Raw genomic sequence first — 27,258 nt, 5'->3', positions numbered from 1 at the left:
TGAGCCAAAGGCAACCGCTTAACTGACTGAGCCACCCAGGTGCCCCCCTCTTCTGTATTATTAGCTAAATATAGGTGGAGTAAAATACTGAAGCTAGCTTAAGAATACATTAAATGGAGCTTCAGTCTCAAGCGTCCACATTTTATTTTTTTTTAAGATTTCATTTATTTATTTGAGAGAGACAGAGATAGTGAGAGAGAGCATGAGTGGGGAGGAGAGGGAGAAGCAGACTCCGGCAGAGTAGGGAGCCTGAAGCGGGACTCAATCCCAGGACCCTGAGATCATGACCTGAGCCAAAGGCAGATGCTTAACCGAAGTGTCCACATTTTAAATCAACAGATGTATCAAAAAGTATTACTGTACCTAACCTTTAGAGATACCTCCAAAAGTAAGTTTTCCTCTACCCTAAAAGGAAGTAGACCATCAACTCCATTCTACATATGAAGACATTGATTCAGTGCAATTATTGAGATTAAACTCAGAAAAGCATCAGAGAACTTCAAACAGGGTTAAAAATTCAGAGTTTTAAACAGTAACTTTGATTTTATTTCTCATAAAGCCTATATAGAAACCAAACAAATCTGTATTCTTTCAGTAGTCCTATCTTGCTGGTCAAATATACATAATTTTTCAGCCATTACATTCATTCAAAAAGAAAGAAAAAATATTTCTGCACTACCATAAAGGGAAAATACTGCAAGTATAAAACCCTATTTTGACTTCATAATCAAAAATACTGACAGGATGGAGAGTAAAACACAAAGAATAACTTTTAAACCAAGTAACTCTGAAGGGAAAATAAAAAGATTGGAAAGGGGGATAAGTAATATAAGGTTGAAGACACTGTGATAATAGGAAAGGTAACACTTTGATGGTACAATCAAGAAGGGTAAAAACTTAGGTCAGAGTTTCAGTTATTGGCCTTAGTATAGCTCTGATCCAAATCAAGACTCAAACAATGATCTCTCTTGGGTATGGCATTAGCTAGGAGAGGCAAACTGGCAAAATCACAATCTAGAACATACCCCTCTAGAACATATGCCTCAAATCATCTAGTTTCTTTCTTTCCTTCTCTTCCTTACAGTTAGTAGAGGAGTAAGACAAAAATCACATGTTTTAGAGAGCTCTTTTGGCACAGGAGAGATCACGATCCTAGCAAATTTAACTTCAGTGTGAGCAGAAACTCAGAATGGAATATAAAGAGAGAAATATGATAGGGTAAAGACAAAGGGGAACCCAGCTTTGTGGAAAGTGGTTCAAAACAGACAAAAAATAAGAGGTTTAGGATGCCTTGAAAGGGTTCCAGAACATGATATCCAAACCAGTGAAGGTTTTTGTTTTTGTTGTGTTGGGGAACAGAGGCATTCAGAGGAAACAATGGTTTCTCCAAGGCAGCAAGGTGAATAGGGAGGGTGAAAGAACAAGTAATTTATCTGTAGCTGATGCCTAAGCCTGAAAGCAAAGGAAAGACAGCAAAATATAAGGCAGGTGAGGTTAAAACACCCAGGTTAAAACAAATCAAAACAAAACAGAACAAAAACAACCTTTGTATGGGGAGCAAAAAAGAAGACATTAAAAGGTTACAAGCAGGGCGCCTGGGTGGCTCAGTCGGTTAAGCGTCTGCCTTCGGCTCAGGTCATGATCCCAGGGTCCTGGGATCGAGTCCCGCATCGGACTCCCTGCTCTGCAGGAAGCCTGCTTCTCCCTCTCCCACTCCCTCTGCTTGTGTTCCCTCTCTCACTGTATCTCTCTCTGTCAAATAAATAAATCTTAAAAAAAAAAAAAAAAGGTTATAAGCAGCAGAAAAATTATAGACTTTAATCTTCTTTTGGCTGAAGGGTACAGAACTAAATGAAAGATTAGAAGGAGCAAGACTAGGATAGGAAGGCCAGTTCAAGCCCATCACAGTTATCCAGATGAGAGAGGATGGTCTCCTGAACTAAGAAAGTGGCAATGCTAATGGAGAGAAATGGAAAGATTCAGGACAGACTGAAGAGTTAAGTGTCTACGTAACTTATAATTACTGGGTGTTAAAGAGTAAGGACTCAAGTTTAACATCGAGGTTTCTTGGCTTATGCACCTAGGTGGTATCACTAACAGAAAAAAGAACTCAGAAGAAAAAATTTCCATGGAAAAATTATTTTTGCCTTAGTCATGCTGAATCTGGGATGCTAGGTGACAATCAAATGGAGATATTGAAGAGACCACTGAAGAAATGAGCCTAGAGCTCAGGTGAGAGATCAGAACTGGAGACACAGATTCACAAGTTGTCAGCTTATAGTAACAGATGCTAAGTGAAGCCATCAGAGTGTATGAGACTGGCTGACTGTGTAGAGCAAGGTTTTTCTAAATGTCATCCAAGACAACCGACCAGAGACATCCGAAACACTTGGAATGTTTGTTAAAGGGCGCCTGGGTGGCTCAGTTGGTTAGGCGACTGCCTTCGGCTTAGGTCATGATCCTGGAGTCCCGGGATCGAGTCCCACATCGGGCTCCCTGCTCAGCAGGAAGTCTGCTTCTCCCTCTGACCCTCTCCCCTCTCATGCTCTCTATCTCATTCTTTCTCTCAAATAAATAAATCAAATCTTTAAAAAAAAAAAAAAAAAAAAGGAATGTCTGTTAAAGTACAAACCCCATCCCAAACCTACTAAATCAAAATCTCTGGAGGTAAGACCCAGGAATCCACATTTCATTCATTCATTCAACAAATGCATATTGAGTGACTATTCTAGGTCCTAGGAATACAGCAATTATAAAATAAGTAAGGTCCCTGTTCCCATAAGGCTTAAGTTCTAGGTGTGAACCAGACTACAGACAAGAAAACAAACAAGATAACTTAAGATAGTGGTAAGTGCTGTGGAGATAATGAAACAGAAGAACGTGATAAAGCACAAAGGGGAGGTTATTTTGTATAGGTGGTCAGGGAAGATCTATGCAGGAAGCATCTGAGCTGAGACTTGAAAAATAAGAAGAGGTAAGGCAGGTAAAGATCTGGGAGAATAACATTTCATGCAGAAGGAATTTTAAGTACAACGGCCCTGGGGGCCTTAACTGTAAGAACAGTTAAGTGTAATACAAGTTAGGTCAGAGAGGCTAGCAAGGGCCAGATCCGGAAGGCTTTTGTAAGCCTTAACAAATTCTCCAAAAGATGCTTATGCCATTAAAGTTTAAGAATGAGAGAGAGTCAAAATTCAGAAATCTTAAGGAAAACACACACTAAGAGATGAGAAGGAGAAAAAGAGCCAGGAATGCAAGTGGAAAAGAAATTAGTGTCACTGGGCGCCTGGGTGGCTCAGTTGGTTAAGCGACTGCCTTCGGCTCAGGTCATGATCCTGGAGTCCCGGGATCGAGTCCTGCATCGGGCTCCCTGTGCAGCGGGGAGTCTGCTTCTCCCTCTGACCCTCTCCCTTCTCATGCTCTCTCTCTATCTCATTCTCTCTCTCAAATAAATAAATAAAATCTTTAAAAAAAAAAAAAAGAAATTAGTGTCACTGAAACATTTCAAGAGAGGGGTCAACAGTGACAAATGCTGCAGAAAAACTGAATAAAATAAGGATAAAAAGGATGAACAAAGTCTACCATGTTCTTCCCATTGATTTTGATGGCTGCTGGGAGCTGCCTCCACCAACAGCATTAGAAACACTAAGTGCCCACTTCTTGTGTGGGTATACATTCACCTGCTACCTACCCATAGCACGCTGTTTCCTGGAAGTTATCAGCTGGTTACTGTCCTAGATTTTCTTCTTCCCTTTTCGCACAGTCACAAAGGAAGAGTAAGTAAAAAGAACAATTTGTGAGTTTAGGGAGAAAATGTATTTCAAATGTATTCATTATTAAATTTCAATTGTCACTGCCTTGATTACTTTCCTGCTAATTCTCTGTTACGAAGCTTATAGAAGCTTTCACAAATCTAATCCACCTAGTTCTCCAAGGGACAAAGAATTACCTGAAGCCCATAATGTTGCTCACATGCCAAAACCATGCATAAATTCTTACAACTGACATTTGCAACAAAAACACTGCCCCACAAAAATTATGAACCACATACTTGGAAAATTTGGTCTTTTAATATAAATGTTGACACCCCTTTTTTTTTTTAAAGATTTTATTTATTTATTTGACAGAGAGACACAGCGAGAGAGGGAACACAAGCAGGGGGAGTGGGAGAGGGAGAAGCAGGCTTCCTGCCGAGCAGGGAGCCCGATGTGGGGCTCGATCCCAGGACCCTGGGATCATGACCTGAGCCAAAGGCAGATGCTTAACGACTGACCCACCCAGGCGCCCCTGACACCCCTTTAAGGTCCAATGAGCTTCTAGGAAAGAGAAAGTGCTTTGCAGATATGAATATGGTTTTGATCATTAGTAATAATAAACACTGAAACACAAATATTATCAACATGAAATATACCAAAAGCATCCATACAAGGAAGATAACGGACAAAGTGGCAAAGGAAACTAGTTAATGAACTTATAACAGTCTATAGTTCGTACATCAGACAAGAACTATATAAAAGACTAGTAATGATTGGGGCACCTGGGTAAGTTCAGTCACCTGAGAGCCTGCCTTCGGCTCACCGAGCCCCGCATCAAGCTCCCTGCTCAGCATGAAGCCTGCTTCTCCCTCTCCCACTCCCCCTGCTTGTGTTCCCTCTCTCACTCTGTCTCTGTCAAATAAATAAACAAAATCTTTAAAAAAAAAAAAAAGAAGAAGAAGAAGACTAATAACAGGAGCAAAATTATCTCCAAAAAATCTAGATAGAAGATGACCAAAACTTGACCAGCTTTTTTTCTCCCAATACAGACTCACAATTAACAAATGCCAACTAGAAATAAACTGAGTTCTTTTAAAACCTGCTAATGCTTCATTTATTCTTATATTCTAGTTCTATAGGATAAGGACTTAAGCTAAGATCTTTCAGAACCTCTGAGTAATTGTATGGGTACCAAATTATAGTTTTTACTTGCTTGTAAAAGATTTGGAGATATTCAATTGAAAAAAAAAAGCTATAAAACACCTATAGAAAAATGGAAGAATCAGAGAAATGGAAGAATCAGAACAATGGTCTGAGGGAAGAGACCTTACAGGAACACCAACAAGTGTCATTATTTTCCCCAAGAAAATACCCAAAAATGACTGCAAATTGTTTCCCAAGAAAAATCGAAGTCTTTGACAATTTAGAAAAGTCAGAGTGTGAACAAGTAAGGAAGCAATCAAAGGGAATGAAAGATTTTTGATGCTTTTGTGGTTAACAAACTGAGGAATAGAATAAAATGAGTCCTTTAAAAACACCAGAAGTGTTTTCACTATTAAGAGACATGACTACCTGAGGCTTTTGCACCTTTTCTCTCATCTCTAATTGGGGTTCCCAATTTGAGAAGTTCTATTTTTTTAAAGCACAGGAAAGCACTCTGGGAAACTTACTGTCAGACCTAGAAAGCTGAAACAGCTTTCCCAGTATAGGCTCAAACAACTGAACAACTCACAAGAGACCCTGCAGAAAATCAAAAGAACACCTGGATTTAGTAAGCATCCCAGAATCTCTCCTATCATACTTCCCAAGTGAAAATGATGAAATCAGCGGAGACTGTTGTAATTAAGAGCTTTTAACATCAATTTTTTTTTTAAGATTTTATTTCTTTCAGAGAGAGAGAGCACGAGCAAGCATGGGGGTGGGGTGGGGGAGAGCAGACTCTCTGCTGAGCAGGGAGCCCAACATGGGGCTCGATCCCAGCACCCTGGGATCATGACCTGAGCCAAAGGCAGACGCTTAACCAACTGAGCCACCCAGGCACCCCAACAACATCAATTTTAAGTGCTGGCAAAAACAGATATATGCTAAGGAAATCTAAGGGAACTCAAAAAGGAGTTAAAACAGATCAAGGTTAAGAAATCTTTCCTATCTCTGTTTTCAGAAATAAACTCAAAGTTAGGAAGGAATGACAGAGTAACTTCATTGGAAAGATGGGACACGTGCTACACTGCCAACCTAGCAACCATGGGGGCACCTGGGTGGCTCAGTTGGTTAAGTGTCTGCCTTCAGCTCAGGTCATGATCCTGGAGTCTTGGGATTGAGCCCCACACCAGGGTCCCTGCTCAGGGGGGACTCTGCTTCTCCCTCTGTCCCTCACCCCACTCATGCTGTCTTTCTTGCTTTGCTCTCACTCTCTCACTCAAATAAATAAAAATTTTAAAACAAAAATAAATAAATAAATAAACTAGCAACCATGGTAAGAACAAAAGTTAATCAACCGCTAAAAGACTATTAAGTCAAATGTTTTCTACACAGAGAATAAGGATACAGCTGGAGGAAAATACTGAGGCCACTGTGTGTGAAGAAGGTCTCTAAAATTAGACCCACCAACTGTATTCATGCATACACATTCAGTTATTTTTCCTACTTGTAAACTGGCAGCACATTCCACACAAGGACACTCAGAGTCCCTTATCCAATCTTACAAGGAGGCATAGAAAAACCTTAAAAAAACAAAACAAAACAAAAAACAGCATACACTGTTTCACAAAATTCTCTCCTCTGCACTTCCTGGGATCATGCAACCAAAATGCAACACTTTTTATCCCTTCCTCAAAATATGCTTTTTCCTGAAAACTTTCCTTGAGTTTATGAAGAGATCTGGCACAGGAATAAGCACTGCATCATTCAGAAATCATTACCTACACTGAAACATTGTCAGTACTCAGTATTATCTATCAGAGCTGAGAACATGGTATAGAAATGGTTAAGTATCTCTAGAGCATGAGAAAGACTTCCTAGAAACTTTGTGAAAGGATTTAAAAGAGGGCAACAGAAGTTTAATAGAAATATTTATCAAACTACCTATGTCAAATTATTCACAAAATAAGAACTACTGATCTATTTCTGACGCTGTTACTTCTTTACCCTAATACCAGAACCACATCCAGTCCAAATAGATACAAGATCCCCAATTCTGGGGTGGCTCAGATGGTTAAGCATCTGCCTTTGGCTCAGGTCATGATCCCAGGGTCATGGGATCAAGCCCCACATCGGGCTCCTGGCTCAGCGAGGGGCCTGCTTCTCCCTCTGCCTCTCTCCCTATTCATGCTTTCTCTTTCTGTATCTCTGTGTCTCAAATGAATAAATAAAATCTTAAAAAAAAAAAAAGATCCCCAATTTTTCCACCCTCCCACAAACTGTTCTCTCATAGGCCTGGCAGCTTTCAATGTCCTGGCAAAGGTGTAAGCAAAAACTTTAAGCTTTGCCACCAGCATTCCCACAAAGTGTTAAAACCCCTATCTCAACCCCCTTTGCCTTCCTAAGCTGGAGAAGAGTGGCCAGGACTGCCACAAAGAGAAACCTCATCTAGGCCACTCTAGCCAGAAGGTCAACAAAGGTAACAAATGCGCCAACCAAGAAACGAGAAAGGAAAAAATAAATGAGGGATAATCCACAGAATTCAGGAGGCCTGCTCCTTTTCTCCTCAGACTTAATATAGAATTTAGTTGCTAAAAATGCCCCCCCAAAATGGATTTATGAATAAAAGGATCAGATGTTCCCTAGAATGAACCACTCCATCATCGTTAGAGAAAGCTATTCTCATAGTTTTTGAGCTCAACCAGCTCCACATGAATGGGGGGAAAAAATATAACCCATAGAGCCCACACTGTAAATATTAACATCTTCAGTCTACTGAAAAATTCAAAGGGGAACCAGCCTGTTCAGTGCCTTGGGGCCAAAGAGGTAAGGATGGTAACTGTCTCATCAGGGAAGTGAACACACATCAATGGAGGAGCCTGAAGCGGGAGGTCAAAATTCTAGTCACATGAGATCTTACTATAATCTTCCTCTAGGGCCACCAACACCAAAGATCCCCTATGCTTCATCCTCTCTGCCTTCAAAGTGCTTTCATTCAATGAGCTGAAAGCACAAGACTTCTGTCAAAAAGAGAAATGTGGCAAGAAATGACAGAAAAAGAATCTCAAATTCTTCCAATGAGTACCTCACAAAATCCTAGTGAAAATTCATTCCACACTTCCAAGGACAACCAATCATGATCAAAAATTCATGACAAGGAGAAAACTGTTGAGCACCATGCATGGTAAGTTCTATGCTAAGTGCTGAGGACACAGCAATTAACAAAACAAGACTATTTACTCTCATTAAGCTTACTTTCTAGTGGGGGACACCAAACATAAGTACATTATAGGTTGCTAAGAGTAAGGAGAAAAATAAAGCAGAAAAGTAGGATAGAGAATTATGTAAAGGTTGGGGGGGTTGCAATTTAAATAACCAAGGAAATGTCACTGTTCAAGTGACATTTGAATAAAGAACTGAAGGAGGTGAGGGGACAAAGTTATGCGGCTTTATAATGAAAAAGTGATCCAGGAAGATCTTGGGAGTAAATGCATAGCCCCTGAGGCAAGCAAAAGTGAGCCTGGTGTGCTCAAGGAAGGGCCAGATCAAAGGAGTATGCTGGGGAGGAAAGGGTGTTACAGATCTAGGGCTTTAAAGGCAATTGTAAAGTCTTTGGTTTTTATTCTGAAAAAGCAAGGAAGCTATTTCCCCTTCAGACTCCTCTTTTCCATTAAAAAATACCTGGCACCCTATTTTTACATACCCGAATTTTTTAATTTTTGTTTTAAATTGTGGGGATTGGGGCACCTGAGTGGCTCAGTCGGTTAAGTGTCTGCCTTAGGCTCAGGTCATGATCTCAGGGTCCTGGGATGGAGCCCCACATTGCATGAGCCCCGCATTGCATTGGGCTCCCTGCTCAGCGGAGAGTCTTCTCTCTCTCTCTCTGCTCCTCCCCCTGGCTTGTGCTCTCTCTCTCAAATAAATAAAATCTTTAAAATAAATAAATAAATAAATAAATAGTGGAGATCTACAATATAGATCTTACAGTGGACACAAAGACAGCTGGAACAGTAACTGTGAAATTTAACTTTTGCTGACAGTCATCAGACATTCCAGAAAGATTCTCTGTCCTCTCAACCCTATGGAGAACAGCAATGGGGGAAGAAAAATACAACTAAAAAGTGAACTGAATTAACCTAACCTACCACTTGGCACCCCTATTTAAGTCATTTTTTTTTAAAGATTTTATGTATTTATTTGAGAGAGAGATTAAAAAACAGCATGAGAGGGGAGAGGGTCAAAGGGAGAAGCAGACTCCCCACAGAGCCTGGAGCCGGATGTGGGACTCGATCCCAGGACTCCAGGATCATGACCTGAGCCAAAGGCAGTCGCCCAACCAACTGAGCCACCCAGGCACCCTATTTAAGTCATTTTTGTTTTGAAGTCTCCAGAAAGAGGAAAAAAAGGAAATACTGGAGAAAGGAGAAAAGGAAGAAAAAAAAAAATGCATGAGAAATTAAGAGGAGCCACTAACAACTAATTCAAGTGCCAATCTAACTATTCAAAAATACAATTAAAATGCTAGGAATGTGTGATATTCGGGAAGTAGAACCTGTCACCTCCTTCTTCCCCAGTCTCCATGTGCCCACCAACATCAGACAGAACTCAGGCTTCTCTATTTCAGTTAAGTCTATTTGAAAAAAAATTTATACAAGAACATTCATCCAACTGGGATCTGAATTTAAATTTTCCCACACCAACAGAAACAGACTCGGAGAGCCATCTGAATCCCCATGTTCATAGCAGCATTACTGACATTGGCAAAGACAGGAAAACCTTAATGTCCATGGATGAATGAATGGATAAAGTTGGGGGGGGGTGTATAATTGAATATTAGCCATAAAAAATGAGGAAATTCTACCATTTGTGACAAACATGGATAGGCCTCGAAGGCATGTAAGTCAAAGAAAGAAACAGTGTACGATCTCACTTAGATGTGGAATCTAAAAAGACAAACGAAAAAAACAAAACACCAAGCTCATAGAAAAAGAGATCAGACTTGTGGCTACCAGAGGCAGAGGGTAAGGTGAGGGGGAATTGGAGGAAGCGGTCAAAAGGAACAATTTTGTTATAAGTAGTAGGGATGTAAGGCACCACATGATGACTATGGTTGCCCCTGCTATGAGATTTATAGGAAAGTCCTTAATAGAGTAAATCCTAAGAATTCTCGTCACCAGGAAAAAAAAATTTTATTCTCTTTCCTTTTTTTTTATGGTATCTATACAAAAATGATGGATGTTAGCTGAACCTCTCTCTATTTCAACAATCATTTTACAATATACGTAAATCAAACCATCATGCTGTGTGCCTTAAACATAAACATGCTGTGTGCCTCAATTATTTCTCAATAAACCTGGAAAACATGTCTCATCATTATCCAAGAACAATTTACTGAGTGAATAATTATTCTGTGGAGTCACCAAAATCAGTAAGAGTTTTAAGAGGCTCACGAGTGAGTTATGAGCCTTAAAGTAGGCCCAACTTTTAAGCTCCAGAAACATCTCCCTGTACATTCCAACTCGGATCCCTGTCCTCTAATAACTCGGATACCGGCATGATTTGAAACGCTTCAACACCTTTCCCTCCCATTTTTCCAATGCTCGCAGGAAAACGGAAACCCAAGAAACACATGGAGCTAGTCACCCCCAAGCACTACAAGGGCGCAACAGTTTTTAGGTCCCACCGCACAGGCCACAGGTGGCGCCAGCCCCCCGCCCTCTGCCCCGCGCCCCCCATTCCCCCGCTTCTCGCCTGCGCTCCCCGCGCACACTCGGGGCGTCTCGGGCCTCGGGGCCGTCCTTCACTGTGGGTTCCGGCCCTGCCCCACCGCCCCCAGGCCCGGGTAGCTCCAGCGCGGGGAACACAGGCCGGGGGGTCCTCCGCCCGCCAGCCCCCGCGACCGCCACGCCCCCTCCCCACGGGCTGCCCGCGCCGCTTGCCCCCTCGGCCGGGAGGTGGCCTCACCTCACACGGGCCGTAGCGGGGAGGGCGCCAGCGTCTCCGCCCGCCGCCCGGGCCCACGGCCGCTCGGCTGCGGCTCGGCCCCGACGGCCGGCGGCGGCGCGCTTCTGGGGGCGGGCTCTTCTCGGCGGGGGTTTCCCTAGGGCCCAGGGCGGGGGAGCAGGGGGGATTGGGGCGGGGGAGGGGAAAGGGGCTTGGGAAGGAAGGGGGAGAGGGGGAGAAAAGGGGGGAACCAAACCCGGAAAGGGAGAAAAGGGGGGAGGGGGAGAATCAGAAGGGAAGAAAGGCCCAGAGTCCGCCCCCCGCTGCGGCCTGCGCGCTACGTCACCACGTCAGGCGTAATCGTCAGCGCGTCCTGCGCCCCGCGCGTCCCTGCTTCCTCTGTGCCTCTCTCCACTGCTGCAGACGCCCCTAATCACCCACTCGCCCCGACTACCCACACGCTGTCCTCCCCGGCACACACGCACACGCCAGCGCGCTCGTTCGTTCGCTCCCTCCGCGTTACCTGTGTCTCGAGTCAGCAATCCAGATCCGCTGTGATCCTCAGTCCTCAAGTCCATGAAGCCTGTCAGATTCACCCAGGATTTAAACATAATACTAATTACTCTAAAGTAATTTGAGTCTACAGAGCACTTTCAAAATAGCCTTTCACTTAGGACAGAAACTCCTGCAATAAATATTTGTAGTATAAATGGACAAAGATCACGTAGTAGGTGGATGTCCATTTTTTCAGATGTAAAAATTCAATTCTATAAAAAGTTTTAAGTCCATCTTATTAAAATCACTTACCACCCCCTTCCAAGATACAGTTCTTTTCCTTAAGAGTCATTTGAGTTTGCAACCTCCCCCATTCTGTCCGTTCTAGGCAGAATCAATTTAAGTTATTGGTCAGATGGATCATTTACTGACCAACTCCCTCAAAGAACTGTAGTCTTACATTGATAGAATTTGGCTATTAAATATTTAATATGCCGCAAGAACTGCAGTAGGCAAAAAAATAATTACAGTACAATGTAAGTGCTATAGATAGAGATATGTTCAGTGTGCTGTGGAAACAAGGAGCAATTGGTTGTTAGAGGTAAGGGAGATGGAGTAAGCTACAGAGAAGTTATGTGCTGTGTGCCTTAAACATGTACGGTGGATGTTTGGTTAATTTTCAGTAGAACAGGGGCAAAATTCCCACACCTTTAAACACATATAATAGATCAGGCACTGTGTGCAATGCTAGGAATATAAGGTAAGCAACAAAGATGACTGGCTAACTGACTGTACTGCAGACAGAGATTAGGGGCATGGCATCTAGGAAAGAAGAGCCCAGAAGGGCAAATATTGGTGGAAATATTTGGCCCACAGACAAACCTGCATAGCAGAAATAATAAATTTTTGTTAAGAACTTGCTATGTGCCAGCCACTGTAAGTGCTTTACAAAATTATTTAAATCTCAAAACTCTGAAATAATCATTACAGATCTATAATCCCATATTCAAAGTCCATAGGGCCAGACATGTTTCAGAATTCAGAAAATTTCAAGTTTTAGAAAGGTAAAATGATACACATACTGTATATTATATAATACCCCCAGGGGTATCCCATAATCAAATAATTGATATTTCTGGAGTAAAAATGTATAAATAGTCTCAGTACATTTTTTTAAAAGATCATAGATAACCTCCCCCTCTGTTCAGTTCACCATATGAGTTACAAAAAAAAAAAAGTGTATTATGGGGGTCTTTTGGATTTTGGAATCATGGGTAATCATGTTTCCCATTTCACCAATGAAGAAATGAAAGCAAGAAAGTTCAAGTAACTTGCCTAGAGTCACACAGCTAATAAAAGGAAGAGAGAGAATTTTGACCAAGGTCGTCTGGTTTAAAAAACCTATCCTCCTGGGACGCCTGGGTGGCTCAATTGGTTAAGCGCCCACCTTTGGCTCAGGTCATGATCCCAGGGTCCTGGGATGGAGTCCCACATCAGGCTCCTTGCTCAGCGGGGAGCCTGCTTCTCCCTCTGCCTGCCTCTCCCCCCTGCTTGTGTTCTCTTCCCCCCCACACACAAATAAATAAAAATCTTAAAAATAAATAAATAAATAATTAAAATAAAAACCCATCCTCCTAACTCCACCCACCATTCCTGCCAGGTAAATCCCTACTGTGGGAGCACAGGCCCTTCCCTGAAGAGCCACTGGTGAGGACCTTTGGAGAACCAGGGATTCTGAGAAATCTCAAAATCCCCTTTCCTAAATAGAAGAGTCCCCAAAGGGTGAGCAAAGCTAGCTCTCAAGCCCCTTTCCCACCTTCAGACTTTCCCCTGAGGATACAGAAGACCTGGCTAGAACACTTCCCCTCCTTTTCCTTAGCCTTCATACTGGCTAGTTTTGAGCCCAGTAGGGTGGGGATGGAGGGGGGAGCGGTGGCTAACAAAGGAGTCTGCATTATGAGCCTCAGGAAGGGAGAAAGGGGGCAGTGGGGCTTTGAGAAGTACCTGGCAAAGGAAAATGAAACTCTTGTTATCTGCATGACAATGACACAAAGTGTCCTGCCAAGGACCCCTCTTGTTTGAGAGTCACTCTTTAATGCCCTGTCTTAAAACCTCTCATCTCTCCCTTTTCCTCCAGGCTTCCCAGCAAGGCCTTTGATCTGAAGAGGAATTTCATCTCTAACCTTTGTCCCCAGGTCTGGCAGCTTCCACGGGTAACCCACTGTCTCCCAGCACTGGCCCAGGGACATATCTTTCCCCAAACTAAACAACCTCCTCTCACATCCCCCACTCTGTACTTTAACTGACTATGTGTTGGAGGCTTCTGCCAAGTTCTACCTGTAACTGGCTTCATCTCTCAAGTCAGATGTTTGGCGACTCTATCCCCTGCAACAAGGAGCCATGCCAGCTGGACACACTCCCCTTCCAGGGCCCCTGGCGGCCAGGTTGGAGGTGAGGCCGCAGCTGCTGAGATCCTGAGCCCCAGTTTTACAGCTCTGTCTCAACCGTATCACTGAAAGAGGGCCTCCCCCAGCAATGATCTCCTCATTACTGCTGGCCTTCCTATTCCTGGCTCCAGCCCCGGTGGCCATTCCCAGAGCTGACAGCCAGTGTCTGGCATGTGGAGGACCCGCCATGGACCTGGATCGTCAGCGGGAGCTGCTTCTTGACCTGGCCAAGAGAAGCATCTTGGACAAACTGCGCCTCAGCCAGCGCCCAACACTGAACCGGCCTGTGTCCAGGGCTGCTCTGAGGACTGCGATGCAGCGCTTCCGTGGGCCCCCGCAGGGGACGCTTCCGGAGGCTGACGGGGAACAAGAATATGAGATCATCAGCTTTGCTGACACAGGTGGGGTCCTGTTCTATAGATCGTCCCCCAAGGATGGAAAAGTCTCCTCCCCAGCCTAAGCCCTGACTCCCTCCCCCAAACCCTCCCAACTCTTGCTTGCCATGGCCTGTAATCTCCTAATCCCAGGCTCCCACACCTCACCCCACCCCCTGCTCCCTCTTATTTAAACTTGACCAGTGGGCAGCTGGGAAGCGGGTAGATTTCACTTCTTTTGAGACTGCCTGCCTGCATGTCCTCTGGCTCCCACAAACTTCCACAGGCTGTGGCGTGAGCTCATCCACTTCCTGGGCCTGGACCCTGAGGCTGGGAGCTAGGGTGTCTGTCCGTTCTCTGGCCCCTGTCTCCCCCAACAGCCAGATGCCTCATCTGAGTAAAAAGGGAAAAAGTAAAACACCAGGACTACAATACTCCTCCAGCTTACCCTTGCTCCCTCATCTTAATACCTTGGGTCCTCACATCAGAACAGGGTCAAAATGGGACTCAGAAAAGTAGACAAAGGATAGAAGATGGAGGAGAAGGAAGAGTTACTTCCAGAGAGGAAAAAGGAGTTGGAGAATTTAGTGAATAGCTGGAGAGACAGTCAAGAATTTGGAGACAGGACCCTAGAAACAGAACATAAAGTGATCTCTTTGGCCTCTGAGCTTCTTGCAAGCTCTTCCTTGGGTCTGGAAGGTCCTTCCCATTCCTGGCCCCTTTCCCCTGGTCAGCACCTACTCCCCTCCCCCTTCAAGACCCAGGACTTCCATCCTCAAAAAACCCACCCTGACCTGAGGGTGAGGGGCTCCCTCTCTGGTGGCTCCCCTACCCCTACCCTGAACCTGAACTCTGTGTGGAATTGCCTATTTCCAAGTTTTCTGTGAAGTCTGTCTTCCCATAAATGTCGACCCCTTGAGGTCAGGAACTGTCATTTAGTCCTCATGTTATCACCAGAAACTAGTGTATAGTAGAAATAACTAACACTTAATCATATTTACATTATTCTAAGTTTTTTACATACAATAACTCCTTAAGATCCTCGCAACAATCCAGTGAGGCAAATACTATTGTTATCTCATTTTAAAGAAACTGAAACTGTGGGGTGCCTGGGTAGCTCAGTCAGAAGCATCCAACTCTTGATTTTGGCTCAGGTCATGATTTCAGGGTCATGAGATTAAACCCAGAGGTTCGAGCTCGGTGGGGAGTCTGCTTGGGGATTCTCTCCCTCTGCCTCCCCACCCTCAGGTGCACACTCTCTCTCAAAATAAATAAATAAATCTTAAAAAAAAAAAAAGATACTGAAACTGAGGCACAAAGAGGTTAATTGGGGCACCTGGCTGCCTCAGTCGGTAGAACATGAAACTCTTTTTCTTTCTTTCTTTCTTTTTTTTTTTAAGATTTTATTTATTTATTTGACAGAGAGAGACAAAGGAAGAGAGGGAACACCAGCAGGGGGAGTGGGAGAGAGAGAGAAGCAGGCTTCCCGCGGAGCAGGGAGCCCAAAGCGGGGCTCTAACCCAGGACCCTGGGATCATGACCTAAGCTGAAGGCAGACGCTTCACGACTGAGCCACCCAGGCGCCCCAGAACATGCAACTCTTGATTTCGGGGTCATGAGTTCAAACCCCATGTTGGGCAAAAAGCTTACTTTAAAAAAAAAAAAGTTGAGTAACTTCTCAAGGTCACGTGACTAGTAAGTGGCAGAGCCAGACAGCCTAGCTCTGGAACCCACGACCTTGACCACTACACTACTCTGCTTCTCACGAACATACTCGATGCTTAGTAAGCATCGGTTGCATTAAACAACCAAACCATGCTGTAAGTTAGCTTGACCACAGTGTAGAATCTCCAGTGACATATGAGACCCTATTTTAATTCAAAAGGGGTTTCTGCGTATGACTAAAGATTTATTTATTTATTTATTTATTTGAGAGAGAGCAGAGTATATACTTGGGGGGCGTGCAGAGAAGGAAGCAGAGGGAGAGAGAGAATCTTAAGCAGGCTCTATGCCCAGCGCAGAGCCCGATGGAGGGCTCCATCTCATGACCCTGAGATCATGACCTGAGACAAAATCAAGAGTCCGACGCTTAACCAACTGAGCCATCCAGGCACCCCTGCCTATGATTAAGAACACAAACTGCAGCCAGAGAAGCCTGGGTTCAAATCCTTGCTCTGCTATTTATTACTGTGTGACCTGGGTTGTTAATGGTTTTCTCATTTGTAAAGTGGGGATAATGAGAGGATAGTTGAGAGAATTAAATGAACAAATACAGGTAATGTTCTTAGAAGGTTAAGGTAGGAAAGAGCAAGAAATCAAAGACTCAGTTCCTACCCATGAGGGATGTAGTTGCCGCTTCTGGAAATACATTAATTAGAAGGTAAGGCAGAATGAAATGATGCGAGAGGAGGGCACAGAGCTTGCTAGGCCAGGGGTTATTCTTTGGGTCCTAGTGAGACAGGGAAGTCTTTCAGAAGACTGCAAATGGACTGGCGTTGTAGAATAAGTTTGGCTTCAAGGGGTAGAGAATGGTAAACAACATTCTAAGCGGAGGGGAAAATGTGAATAAAAGTCTGAAGGAGTAAACTGCATTTGGAGTTGAAAAGCAGCTTGGAGTGGATGAGCACAAGGTAGACAGATGACCATGAACCATGACTCCTTTGCAAACCAAGATTCTGGGTTTTTGTTTCGTTTTTGTTTTTGTTTTTTCACTTTTGTATCCCTGACACCAGTTCGTGGCAACATTGTGGCAATCATGATGGCGACCCGCATTTAGTATGCCTGCCTCATCTCATTTGATCTTCACAACCACCCCATAAAGTAGAGTTTATTATTCCCATGGTATGAAAGCAGAAACTGACACTCAAAGAAGATCATTTACGTGGCCAAGGTCATACAGCTGGCAGGGGGCAGAATTCAAACACCGTTCTCTCTGACTTCAAAGTCTATACGCTTTCCACATATTTGCTCATCAGTGAATGAGTACAATATTCAGCTGGAGGGGGCCTGATCTGAGGTGACATTTAGAAGTGAGAATGACTGATACCTGGATTCTACCTTTTGCATTTAACATGTTAGCTTGAAGTTTTTATTCCAATTTAAGCTATCATCCAACCACACAATAGTGAAAGCAAGACCTGAGTCTGGTTCTTGCTGGAGGTAGGAAGAGAGCTTGGGACTCTGGGGAAACTGAGGTGGGGGTGTTCAGTGATGTCCTGGAACTGGCTCCTACTGGCTCTTGAGAACAAATTATGAACATCTCCCAACTCCGCATCCAGTGATGTCACATTAATAGTTTGAAATTGGCCGTGGTGGGAGAATTTATACCACAGAAATTGGCAAACACTACAAATTGGGATTTATTTCCCTCTGGAATCCAGTTGTTAAACATTTACCAGCACACCACTGCCTGTGACCTAAAACTACAAGTTATCTGCCTCCCACACACCGCACATAACAATGCTGACACAGGGACAGGATCGCCATAATAGATACACCTGTTCAACATGGGAGACAGGGGAGTGTTGGACACAGAACAGTCACTGATCCATGAAAGTTCTGATATCCAGCCAGGCACATATCTCAGTCTACCCCAAATCCAGAATCCCCTTGGTTAGGGCTCAGTCCTGCTCCCTGGCAGGATTTTTCTCACCTCTTAAGGAGAGCCCACCAGTGCTCTCCTTGCCTTCTAGATCTACTGTCTCAGCCCTTGGCTCCACCCTCTGAGATGTCTTTCCTTTTAAATAGGAAATGACCTGTGTCTGTGGCTGAGCAGTTTTCTCAGCCTTCTTCCTGCCCAAAGAAGTTGGGGGCCCAGAGACTTCTTTTCATTTTGAATCATCTCTGTCCCTTTTAGTCCAAACTGGTGCTGCTTTCACAATTAAAATTCTCTGTAAAACCCTGTGGGCCATCTAAATAACAAATCACAGTCTATTCAATTAGACAAAAAGGCACTCAACTTTATCAAGACAGACCCATCTTTAGGTTGCAAGTCAGGGTGTTATGGGTCGATATTCCTAAGATTCTTAGAAGTCCTTTTGTCTCGTTGAGAGGATCTATAGAACATCATCTTAAATTTTTTTAGATTTTTTTTTAATTTTTTTAGATTTTAACAAAGGTGTTAGATCTTAACAGAGGGTCTTACAGTTGACCCTTTATTAAATGTTTTGGTCTTAACTCTGAGGCCTATTTTACTGGCAATCCCCTGGATTTGATTTTTGCCCCAAGACCATTTCTTACTTTAAGAATCTTTTGCCGGGGGCGCCTGGGTGGCTCAGTTGGTTAAGCAACTGCCTTCGGCTCAGGTCATGATCCTGGAGTCCCGGGATAGAGTCCCACATCAGCTCCTTGCTCAGCAGGGAGTCTGCTTCTCCCTCTGACCCTCTTCCCTCTCGTGTTCTCTATCTCTCATTCTCTCTCTCTCGAATAAATAAATAAAATCTTAAAAAAAAAAAAGAATCTTTTGCCAGACAAAGGTGAGGAATGAAAAAATATTTTATCGTTCAATCTAGCAGGTCCTGTTGGAAATATTTTCTCTAAATTCTTTTTTTTAAGATTTTATTTTTATTTTATTCATGAGGAACAGAGAGAGCGAGAGAAGCATGGGAGAAGCAGGCCTCCCGCTGAGCAGGGAGCCCAAGGTGGGACTTGATCCCAGGACCCTGGGATCACGACCCGAGCCAAAGGCAGACACTTAACTGACTGAGCCACCAGGCATCCCTATTTTCTCTAAATTCTGCTTGAAAATTGAACAATTCCTTTTTTAGTTCATCTCACTCCTGAAATGCCTTATCATAGGCAGCTAAAATAAGCCAACTGGCACTTTCAGCATTCTGCCTGGAAATATCTTTAGCTAAATTCACAACTTTGTTAGATACCATTTCTAGCTTCCAAGTTACCACAGATGATAGCCAATACATAACACAGGTTCCCCTTTCTCCAGCTTCCGAGAGCAATTTCCTCACTGCTCTTCATACCTTCACTAACAGTCGCCTCACCATTCTTCCAACCTCTGCCTGCCACCCAGTCCCAAGGCCAAGGATACATGTTTTAGGTCTTTGTTACAGAGCACCTTACCTCTGTTAGTAATTTCTGTTTCAGTTACCTATTAATATAACTAATCAGCACAAACATAGAGGCTTAAAACAAGAAAATTGGTGATTTTTGTGCTTTGACTAGACTTACCTGGACAGTTCTTTATCTCCATCTGAGGAGTAGCTGAGGGCACGGAGGCAACTGCATTCAGTCAGGAGCTTAGGGGCTGGACCATCCAAGATGGTCTCTGATCCTCAAAGTCTGAGCTCTCCACATGGCTTCTCATCATTCAATAGCCTAGCCCAAGTTTCTTTATTTTTTTTAAAAGATTTTATCCATTTATTCATGAGAGACACAGAGAGAGAGAGAGCGAGAGAGAGGCAGAGGGAGAAGCAGGCTCCCAAGGAGCAGGGAGCCCGATGCGGGACTCGATCCCAGGACTCCGGGACCATGACCTGAGCCAAAGGCAGACGCTCAACCATCTGAGCCACCCAGGCGCCCAACCATCTGAGCCACCCAGGCGCCCAGCCCAAGTTTCTTTAAAATGAAGCATGCTGGCTATCTTCCAAAAGGGCAAAGCATCATTGTGTAAGTACTTATCAATTTTCTGCTTGCACTCTGCATGCCTGTGTCTCATTGGCCAAGTCAAGCCACACAGCCATGCCTGGACAATATGGAAAGTGACTGCACAGAACCATGAATATCGGGAGGTGTTGTTCACTGGGGGCCAACAATGTAATAGTATACCACAGCCCCTGCTGGTTATGTGTCTGTCTGCCATAACTAAGGTAACTTAAGAGGTTCTAGTGTTAGGGGCGCCAGGGTGGCACAGTTGGTTAAGCGTCTGACTCTTGGTTTTGGCTAAGGTTGTAATCTCAGGGTCATGAGATCAAGCCCTGCATCTGGTTCCATGCTCAGCATGGAGTCTGCTTGGGAGTTTCTCTCCCTCTCCCTCTGCCCCTCCTGCTTGTACCCTGTCTCTCTCCTTCTCTCTCTCTCTCTCTCTCTCTCTCTCTAAAATAAATAAGTAAATCTTTAAGAGAGAGAGAGAGAGATTCTAATGGTGGGGTGCTTAGTGACATAGCAAGATTACTTGTGCCAATCAGGCTTTTCATCTAAGATTTGGGAATTGGAACACTGGAAGATCGTATCACTTTAGTTCGGAGGAGCCGATAAAAGATTCTGTAGAATCAGGAGCTGGGGCCACCATTTTAGGACCTAAGGAAACTGACAAAGAAGCGGAAGAAGTAGATCCGCAGAAAGAAGAATGGAATAGACTTACTTAGAGAGACCAAAAATGAGAGACGTCATGATGACTTTGAGAGCTGTCAAGAGCAGCCTTATTCCTGACTTTCCAATTCACATGAAGCCTAGTTGAACTTTATGTTCATTCAACAATTGTTTATTGAGCTTATTATGTACTAGGTACTAGAGAGAGTGGTAGACTATACAGGCATAATCTACGTTCATGGAGTTTACATTCTAGATGGAGGGGCAGGGGAGAGGAGAGGAGGGGAGGAGAAGTACATAGTAAACAAATGAATGAAAAAACAAGATGACTACGGAGAGTGATAGTAGCTATAAAGACAGTTAAGCAGGACGAGGTATTAGATGGAGGTAGACTTGAAGGCTGCTTTAGATAGGTTAGTCAGAGAAACCTCTACAAGAAGGAGATGTTTGAGATGAATGCCAAAAAGAAGCCAGTCAATCAAAGATCTTGGAAAGACATTTCAGACAGGGGGAAGTACAAGTGCAAAGGCCATGAGGTGAGTCCACGTTTAGTGAGTTCAAGGAACAGAAAAGAGCCAGTATACGTAAAATATAGTCGTTAAGTGGCAGAATACCTAATCATACAAGTTTTCTATGTTAAGGGGTTTAGATTTTATTCAAATAGCAATGGAAAGCCTCTGAAGGATCTTAAGTTGAAGTGATTAAGCTGATCAGATTTATGTAATAAAATGCACTCTGGCTGATATATAGAGAATGGTTTGGGGGACAGGAGTGGACCACTTGGGAAGCTATTGCTATAATTCGAGAAAAAGATGACTGTGGGTTGAACGAATATATAGTAGAGGAGATGGGGATAAGTGAAATTATTTTATGAATTGGAGGTAGGGTTGGCAGATCTTGCAGATAATTTTATTTTCTTAAGATTTTATTTATTTATTTTGAGAAAGTGTACACAAGTGGAGGGGAGGGGCAGAGGCAGAGGGAGAGGAGGAATCTCAAGCAGACTCCATGCTGAGCACGGAGCCCAATGTAGGGCTCCATCTCACGACCCTGAGGTCATAACCTGAGCTGAAATCAAAAGTCAGATGCTTAACCAACTGAGCCACCCAGGCGCCCCAAATCTTGCAGATAATTTTATTTTTTTTTAAAGATTTTATTTATTTATTTGAGAGAGAGAGAGAGAGAGAATGAGAGATAGAAAGCACAAGAGGGAAGAGGGTCAGAGGGTCAGAGGGAGAAGCAGACTCCCCGCTGAGCAGGAAGCCCGACGTGGGACTCGATCCCGGGACTCCAGAATCATGACCTGAGCCGAAGGCAGTCGCTTAACCAACTGAGCCACCCAGGCGCCCACTTGCAGATAATTTTAAAGTAGAGGGTGGGGGTAATCAAGGTTTTGGCTTAAGCAATGCATTTATAGGGAATTAGGTTGGAGAAGGAATAGGTTTGGGTTGTGGGGGATAAATCTAGAAGTTATCTTTGAACCTGAAAAGTTTGAGATATCACTAGATATCCAAATAGATTATCAGATCAGCAGCTGGAAATACAAGCCTGAGGATCAGGGAGAGGTCAGGGCCAGGGATATGTATTTGGGAGTCATCAGCATACAGATGGAATAGAAAGCCGTGGGAATTGGTGAGATCCTTCTGGAAAAGAATATAGAGAGAGAAAAGAAGGGAGCTCAGGACCTTCAACATAAAGAGGTCAGACAGAGGAAGAGGAGCTGTCAGCAAGAGACCAAGATAAAGTGGCCAGAGTCACCAAAGCCAAGAGAAAGAAGTATTTCAAGAAGGAGGGAGTGATTAAGTGTGTCAAACACTGCTTAAGGGTCAAGTAAGATGATGTAAAGAGACGAAACCATTGGATTGGGAAATATGGAAAGGGTCGGGGATCCTGACCAGAGCAGTTGTAGGGGAGTGGAAGGAATAGAAACCCAATTAAGGTGTTTCAGTAGGGGCAGGGCAGGGATGAAGAGAGAAAATAGGACAAGAGTAATAGTGACAGGGAGACATACATAGACAGAATCATTGGGGTGAGAGACTGGATATGGGGAATGAAGGGATACTCATAGGGTTTCTAGAGGTGATAAGGAGGGTAGTGGTGCCCCCAATTTTAAGAATGGAAAGAGGGGGTAAATAGGAAGGAAAAGAATGATTTCCACTTGGGAAAAAATTGATTTTAATGTGCCAGCAGGACATTCATGTGACAAAATTAAGCAGTTAGAAATTTAAACCTGAACCTTGTTGATTCCCAAATCTATACATCCAGTCCAGAGGTGCAAAATGGTCTGGACTAGACCTCCAGATTTGGGAATCACCACCATAAAAATTGTGTTGGCTGACCATGAGTGTGTGTAAGAACTCCCTTCAGTGTAGAATAAAAGGAAATGAAGGTCAAAGACAAACTTTGGAGAACTCTTGCATTGAATGGATGGTGGGAGAAAGAAAACCCAGCAAAGAAAATCAAGGAAGAATCATAAGAGTTGTGTCATAGAAGCCAAGAAAGAAAAGATTTTCAAGAAAGAACGGGTGGCCAACAGTGCCGAGTGCTGCCGAGAGTTCAAGTATGCCGAGAATAACGAGGTAGCTGGTAGAATTCATACTCAGAAGGCCATGGTGACTGGGGCTTCTTGTGTCCACAGGCCTCTCCAACATCAACCAGACTCGTCTTGATTTCCACTTCTCCTCTGATAGAACTGCTAGTGGCATGGAGATCCAGCAGGCCAGCCTCATGTTCTTTGTACAGATCCCTCCCAATACCACCTGGACTTTGAAGCTGAGGATCCTTGTGCTAGGCTCACATGACACCAACCTCACCTTGGCCACTCAGCACCTGCTGGAGGTGGCCAAGAGTGGCTGGCACCAGCTCTTCCTGGGGCCTGAAGCTGAGGCTGCCTGCAGCCAAGGGCACCTGACCCTGGAACTGGTACCTGAAGGCCAAGGAGCCCAGAACTCGATCATACTGGGTGGGGCTGCCCATAGGCCTTTTGTGGCAGCCAAGGTGAAAGTTGGGGGCAAGCACCGGGTTCACCGGCGAGGTATCAACTGCCAGGGTGGGTCCAGGATGTGCTGTCGACAAGAGTTCTTTGTGGACTTCCGTGAGATTGGCTGGCACGACTGGATCATCCAGCCTGAGGGCTATGCAATGAACTTCTGCACAGGGCAGTGCCCAATCCATGTGGCAGGCATGCCTGGCCTTGCTGCCTCCTTCCACACTGCGGTGCTCAACCTTCTCAAGGCCAACACAGCTGCAGGTACCACGGGAGGGGGCTCATGCTGTGTGCCCACGGCCCGGCGCCCCCTCTCTCTGCTCTACTACGACAGGGACAGCAACATTGTCAAGACTGACATACCTGACATGGTGGTCGAGGCCTGTGGGTGTAGTTAGTCCATGTGTGGATGGGCAGCCCAACGCGGGGTAGGCAAACATGCCCTCACAGTGGTACCCTTCCTTGAGAGGAGGGAATGACTCCATTACTGCCTCTGTCCAGAAGGAGGGAATGACTCCATTACTGTCTCTGTCCAGAAGGAGGGCTCCTTCCTGAGCAACCTATGGAAATTATCCCAACTGTGACTTGAGGAGATCTTCATCTAAGGAGAGTCACTGTACCATCTTCACGACCACCAGTCTCTCTCCTAGGGCATAGTCTATCCAGCAAGCCTCACAGGCTCAACTGCCACCCAGGGACTCTGATCCACCTGCAGCCATGAGCAGTGCCATCTAGTTCCCAGGCAAAGCCACCCATAGCCCACCCTTAATCCATCCCATAACCCACTGTACTTCCCCACTCTTCCCACTTGATGGCCGTCCCTCCAGGTTGAGTTGACCCAGCCCCTTCCTTTGATTTTCTGGATTACCAGAGAGCCCCTTCCTTGGATTCACTGGAGATTAGATCACGGCTGTCCAAAGTTACTCTTGTCTGTATGTTGAGCCCCTTTCTTATTTGCGCTGGTGGGCGGCTAAGGTTCTCTTGGCACACCCTCATCCATTCTTTGTCCTTCTGTGCCCTGTTCTCCCCCCTTAAGGGCTGACCCACCTGAGCTCCTTTGGCCCCTGGCTTCCTGCTGAATTTGGCTAAGGGCTGACACAGGCAGGAGATCAAAGGACAGGAGGAGACAGAGGTCAGGGTATTTCTTATTCCTGTTCCCTCTGCCTAGGTGCCATGTGTCTGTGTGACTGTGGTCTGTCCCTACAGCTCCTATCTGGCTCCCCCCTGGTCCCAGTTCTTCCTAGGTTCTGACATCACTGCTTCTGCACTAGGGGTTGTGAGGGCTTTCCACTCTTGCTAGTCCCTGGGGACCTCAACATCCCTCCTTGGTTCCCTTAACCCTGCCTACACCTCCATAAATAAGGTCTTCATTAAGTCTTCTTGGTGATGCAAACACAGACAACTGAATGGTTCTTTTGTCTCTTGCCAGGACCCTGGCTGACACCGAGGATGACACAGAGTCTACCTGCCTGGCCCACTTCTGCTCTCTCTCACACAGGCTCCTCGGGGCTGAGCTACTGTGTCTATCCCATACTTCGTGCCTCTTCCTTTCCTAGGCTTCCTCCTCTTCTTTCTTAGGCCTCCTCCTCCCCCCCGCCCCAGAACCATCTTTGCTGGTCTCAGAGCTAATAAAGACTTAGGTTTTATCTGTTCTTCTCCTCCCTCCATACTCACTCCAAGAGATGAGACAGATCATTGCTCAGTCAGCAAGTAGGCTGACATCCTGGGAGCACACATGTAGGGGGAAGCAGAGGCATGGCTCAGAGCTGGCGGCCTTCCCTCACTGACCCCCAGGGCTCCATCCAGGAGACCTGCCTGGAAGCTGGAACTGGCCAAGGGCCACTTGCATGGGACAGGGAGAAGGGAAAGAAGGAATGGAATGAGGAGGGGAGGCATTTTCTCTGAGACTGTGTCCTCTCTAGACCTTTGCCCTTCTTTTCCCATCATCCCCTCCCTTTGGTTAGACAGCCCTGAACCGTGGGGTCGATATTGTCTGCAGCCCAAGGCCGAGTTTGCGCAAAACTCACGTGTCCTTTGGGTAACGTGATGTCTGTGTTTGCTCAACGTATAACCCCCTCCTCCCAGGGTCTGAGGTCCCTGGAAGAGGAACCCCAGAGGAGAAAGTCTGAAAGGGATCTCCTTAGGAGACCTGCAGATCTGAGCTGTGGGGCTTCCTGAGCAACCCACAGAAGTCATGCCACTTTTGCCTTGAGGAGATCTTCATCTAAGGAGAACATCTAAGGAAGTCTTATGTGCCCCTTCCTTCCCCTTCCACAGTGTCTCCCCTCCCTATAAGCCACCCTCCCCTAGATCTGACCTCTCTCCCTCCAACTCCAGCTTCAGTCCCCAGGGCCAAGACTAAGGTGAGGTGAAGTAAGGCAGTCACTTTGGGGGCAGAATTGTAAAGGGTTGCCAAGAAATTCATCCATTGATGTTAATAAAGCAGCCCATTCCCTGGAAAGCTGGTCAGTGCGAAGCCAATGCAATGTTTTTAAAACAGCAAAATGAATGCAAAAAAAATCCATGATGAACAAAACAACAAATTTCCAAATAAATACAGACTCGGTATTAACTCCCTTTCTTTTTGGCTCTGCCTTTTGTTAAAAGGGGAAAGAGAGGGTCTGTCTTCTTCCAAACCTTTGCTTCCAGATCCTCTTGGCCCCTAACTCTAGACTGTGTCAGGCTTTTCTCATGCGGGCAAGATAATCACTTGGGCTTCTTCTCCTTTCTTACCCGCCCCCAAGCCTGTCCCTTCCCCCCAGCACCCAACCAGGTTGGTGGTAGGGCGGGCCTGTGAGGCAGATGGCTGGGGTATTTATAACCTGGGAGCACTTCTTGGGGAAAGTGACTAAGATGCTAAGAACATATTTATAGCTGGGTTCTGACGTAAGTGTCAGTGAGGAGGTAGGGCCAGGCCAGGCACAGCAGCAAGAGGGTAGGAAGAGCTGAAAATTGGGGACACCTGATAAAGGGTAGGGGAGAAGAGGGGTCAGCGACTCCTGCAGCCGCTTGGTGCTGCTTCTCTTGACTCTGTCTCCTGGCCTCGACGGGTAAACCCTCTGAGACACCACCATGGGCAGAAACTTCTTTGCAGTTCGATGTTCCAGACCCCAGGGGTAGAGGGCTGTCACTCACCAGCCTCAACCAACAGAGAGAGAGGTTGCTCAGAGTAGGGGGAGAGAACTGGACAGAGGGGCTTGAATATGTTTCCGCCCAGGGAGAAACGTAGGAAGGACAGAAGGGTCTAAAAGTCTCCTTGTCCCTTCTCTACCCCCCAACCGCCACACAGTGCCCTGAGTTTCTAGGAAGAGCCTGGCACCCATCATCAGGCTCCATTGGCACGTGGCAATGCGACAAAGTCTAAAACCAAAGGTAGCAGGGATATGGGGCCTGAAGACAGCTTCTGCTCTCTGGTAGTGGCGAGAGGGGAGAGCACGGGGACCGGCTTCTGTGTTTTCTGTAGGAGAGGCGGGGTCCCCAGAGTGAGAGGTTGGAAAGCGCTCTGCCTCTCCCCACTCCTCAGAGCAGCCCATTCCCTGGGAAGCTGGTCGGCCCTAAGCCCCCTGCCGTCCAGTGGCACTACACTGCCACATGGTGGACACTGGGGGTACTGAGGTCCAGCCCCCAAAGCACCACTTTCTCCCCCTGGTGCCAGACCTAGTAGCCTCTTGACAGTCCCCGCTGGCTACATAGGTGGGAGGTTAATAAAACAGAGCCGGGGCACATTTCCAAATCATACTCACTTCCTTCTAGCTTCTTGAAGCAACTGGGGCATAAGGAGAAAGGCTAACATGAAGTCTACCCTTATAAGTTCGAGGTGGAGGGGCCGTGGCTCTCCCATTTAGTCAGCAAGGAAG

The 27,258-nt window shown here is 45.3% G+C and overlaps 2 protein-coding genes across 6 annotated transcripts in view; one reads left to right on the top strand and one right to left on the bottom strand.

Annotated features, from left to right (window-relative positions):
- R3HDM2 (R3H domain containing 2) overlaps window positions 1–11,020 on the bottom strand; it is a 157,946-nt gene extending 146,926 nt beyond the window's left edge. For all 4 annotated transcript variants that reach the window (XM_027592283.1, XM_027592282.1, XM_027592292.1 and 1 more), the window contains exon 1: window positions 10,857–11,020. The gene's annotated coding sequence lies outside the window, so the exon portion shown is untranslated. The remainder of the gene's footprint in view (window positions 1–10,856) is intronic.
- A 2,586-nt stretch (window positions 11,021–13,606) lies between these two features.
- Window positions 13,607–25,978, top strand: INHBC (inhibin subunit beta C). Of its 2 annotated transcripts, XM_027594106.1 has the most exons (3): window positions 13,607–14,178; window positions 23,054–23,665; window positions 24,831–25,978. In XM_027594106.1, the coding sequence occupies exons 1-3, from the start codon at window positions 13,866–13,868 to the stop codon at window positions 24,977–24,979; spliced, it is 1,074 nt and encodes a 357-aa protein (XP_027449907.1). In that variant the 5' UTR covers window positions 13,607–13,865; the 3' UTR covers window positions 24,980–25,978. The 2 variants fall into 2 exon arrangements, with proteins under 2 accessions (XP_027449907.1, XP_027449908.2); XM_027594107.2 differs by lacking the exon at window positions 24,831–25,978 and having other exon boundaries at window positions 23,054–24,821.
- Window positions 25,979–27,258: the final 1,280 nt, after the last annotated feature.

Source organism: Zalophus californianus, chromosome 9 (assembly GCF_009762305.2).
Source record: "Zalophus californianus isolate mZalCal1 chromosome 9, mZalCal1.pri.v2, whole genome shotgun sequence".
Taxonomy (NCBI): Eukaryota; Metazoa; Chordata; class Mammalia; order Carnivora; family Otariidae; genus Zalophus; species Zalophus californianus.
The sequence above is the reverse complement of the archived record's forward strand: the minus strand, read 5'-3'. Positions and strand labels throughout refer to the sequence as shown.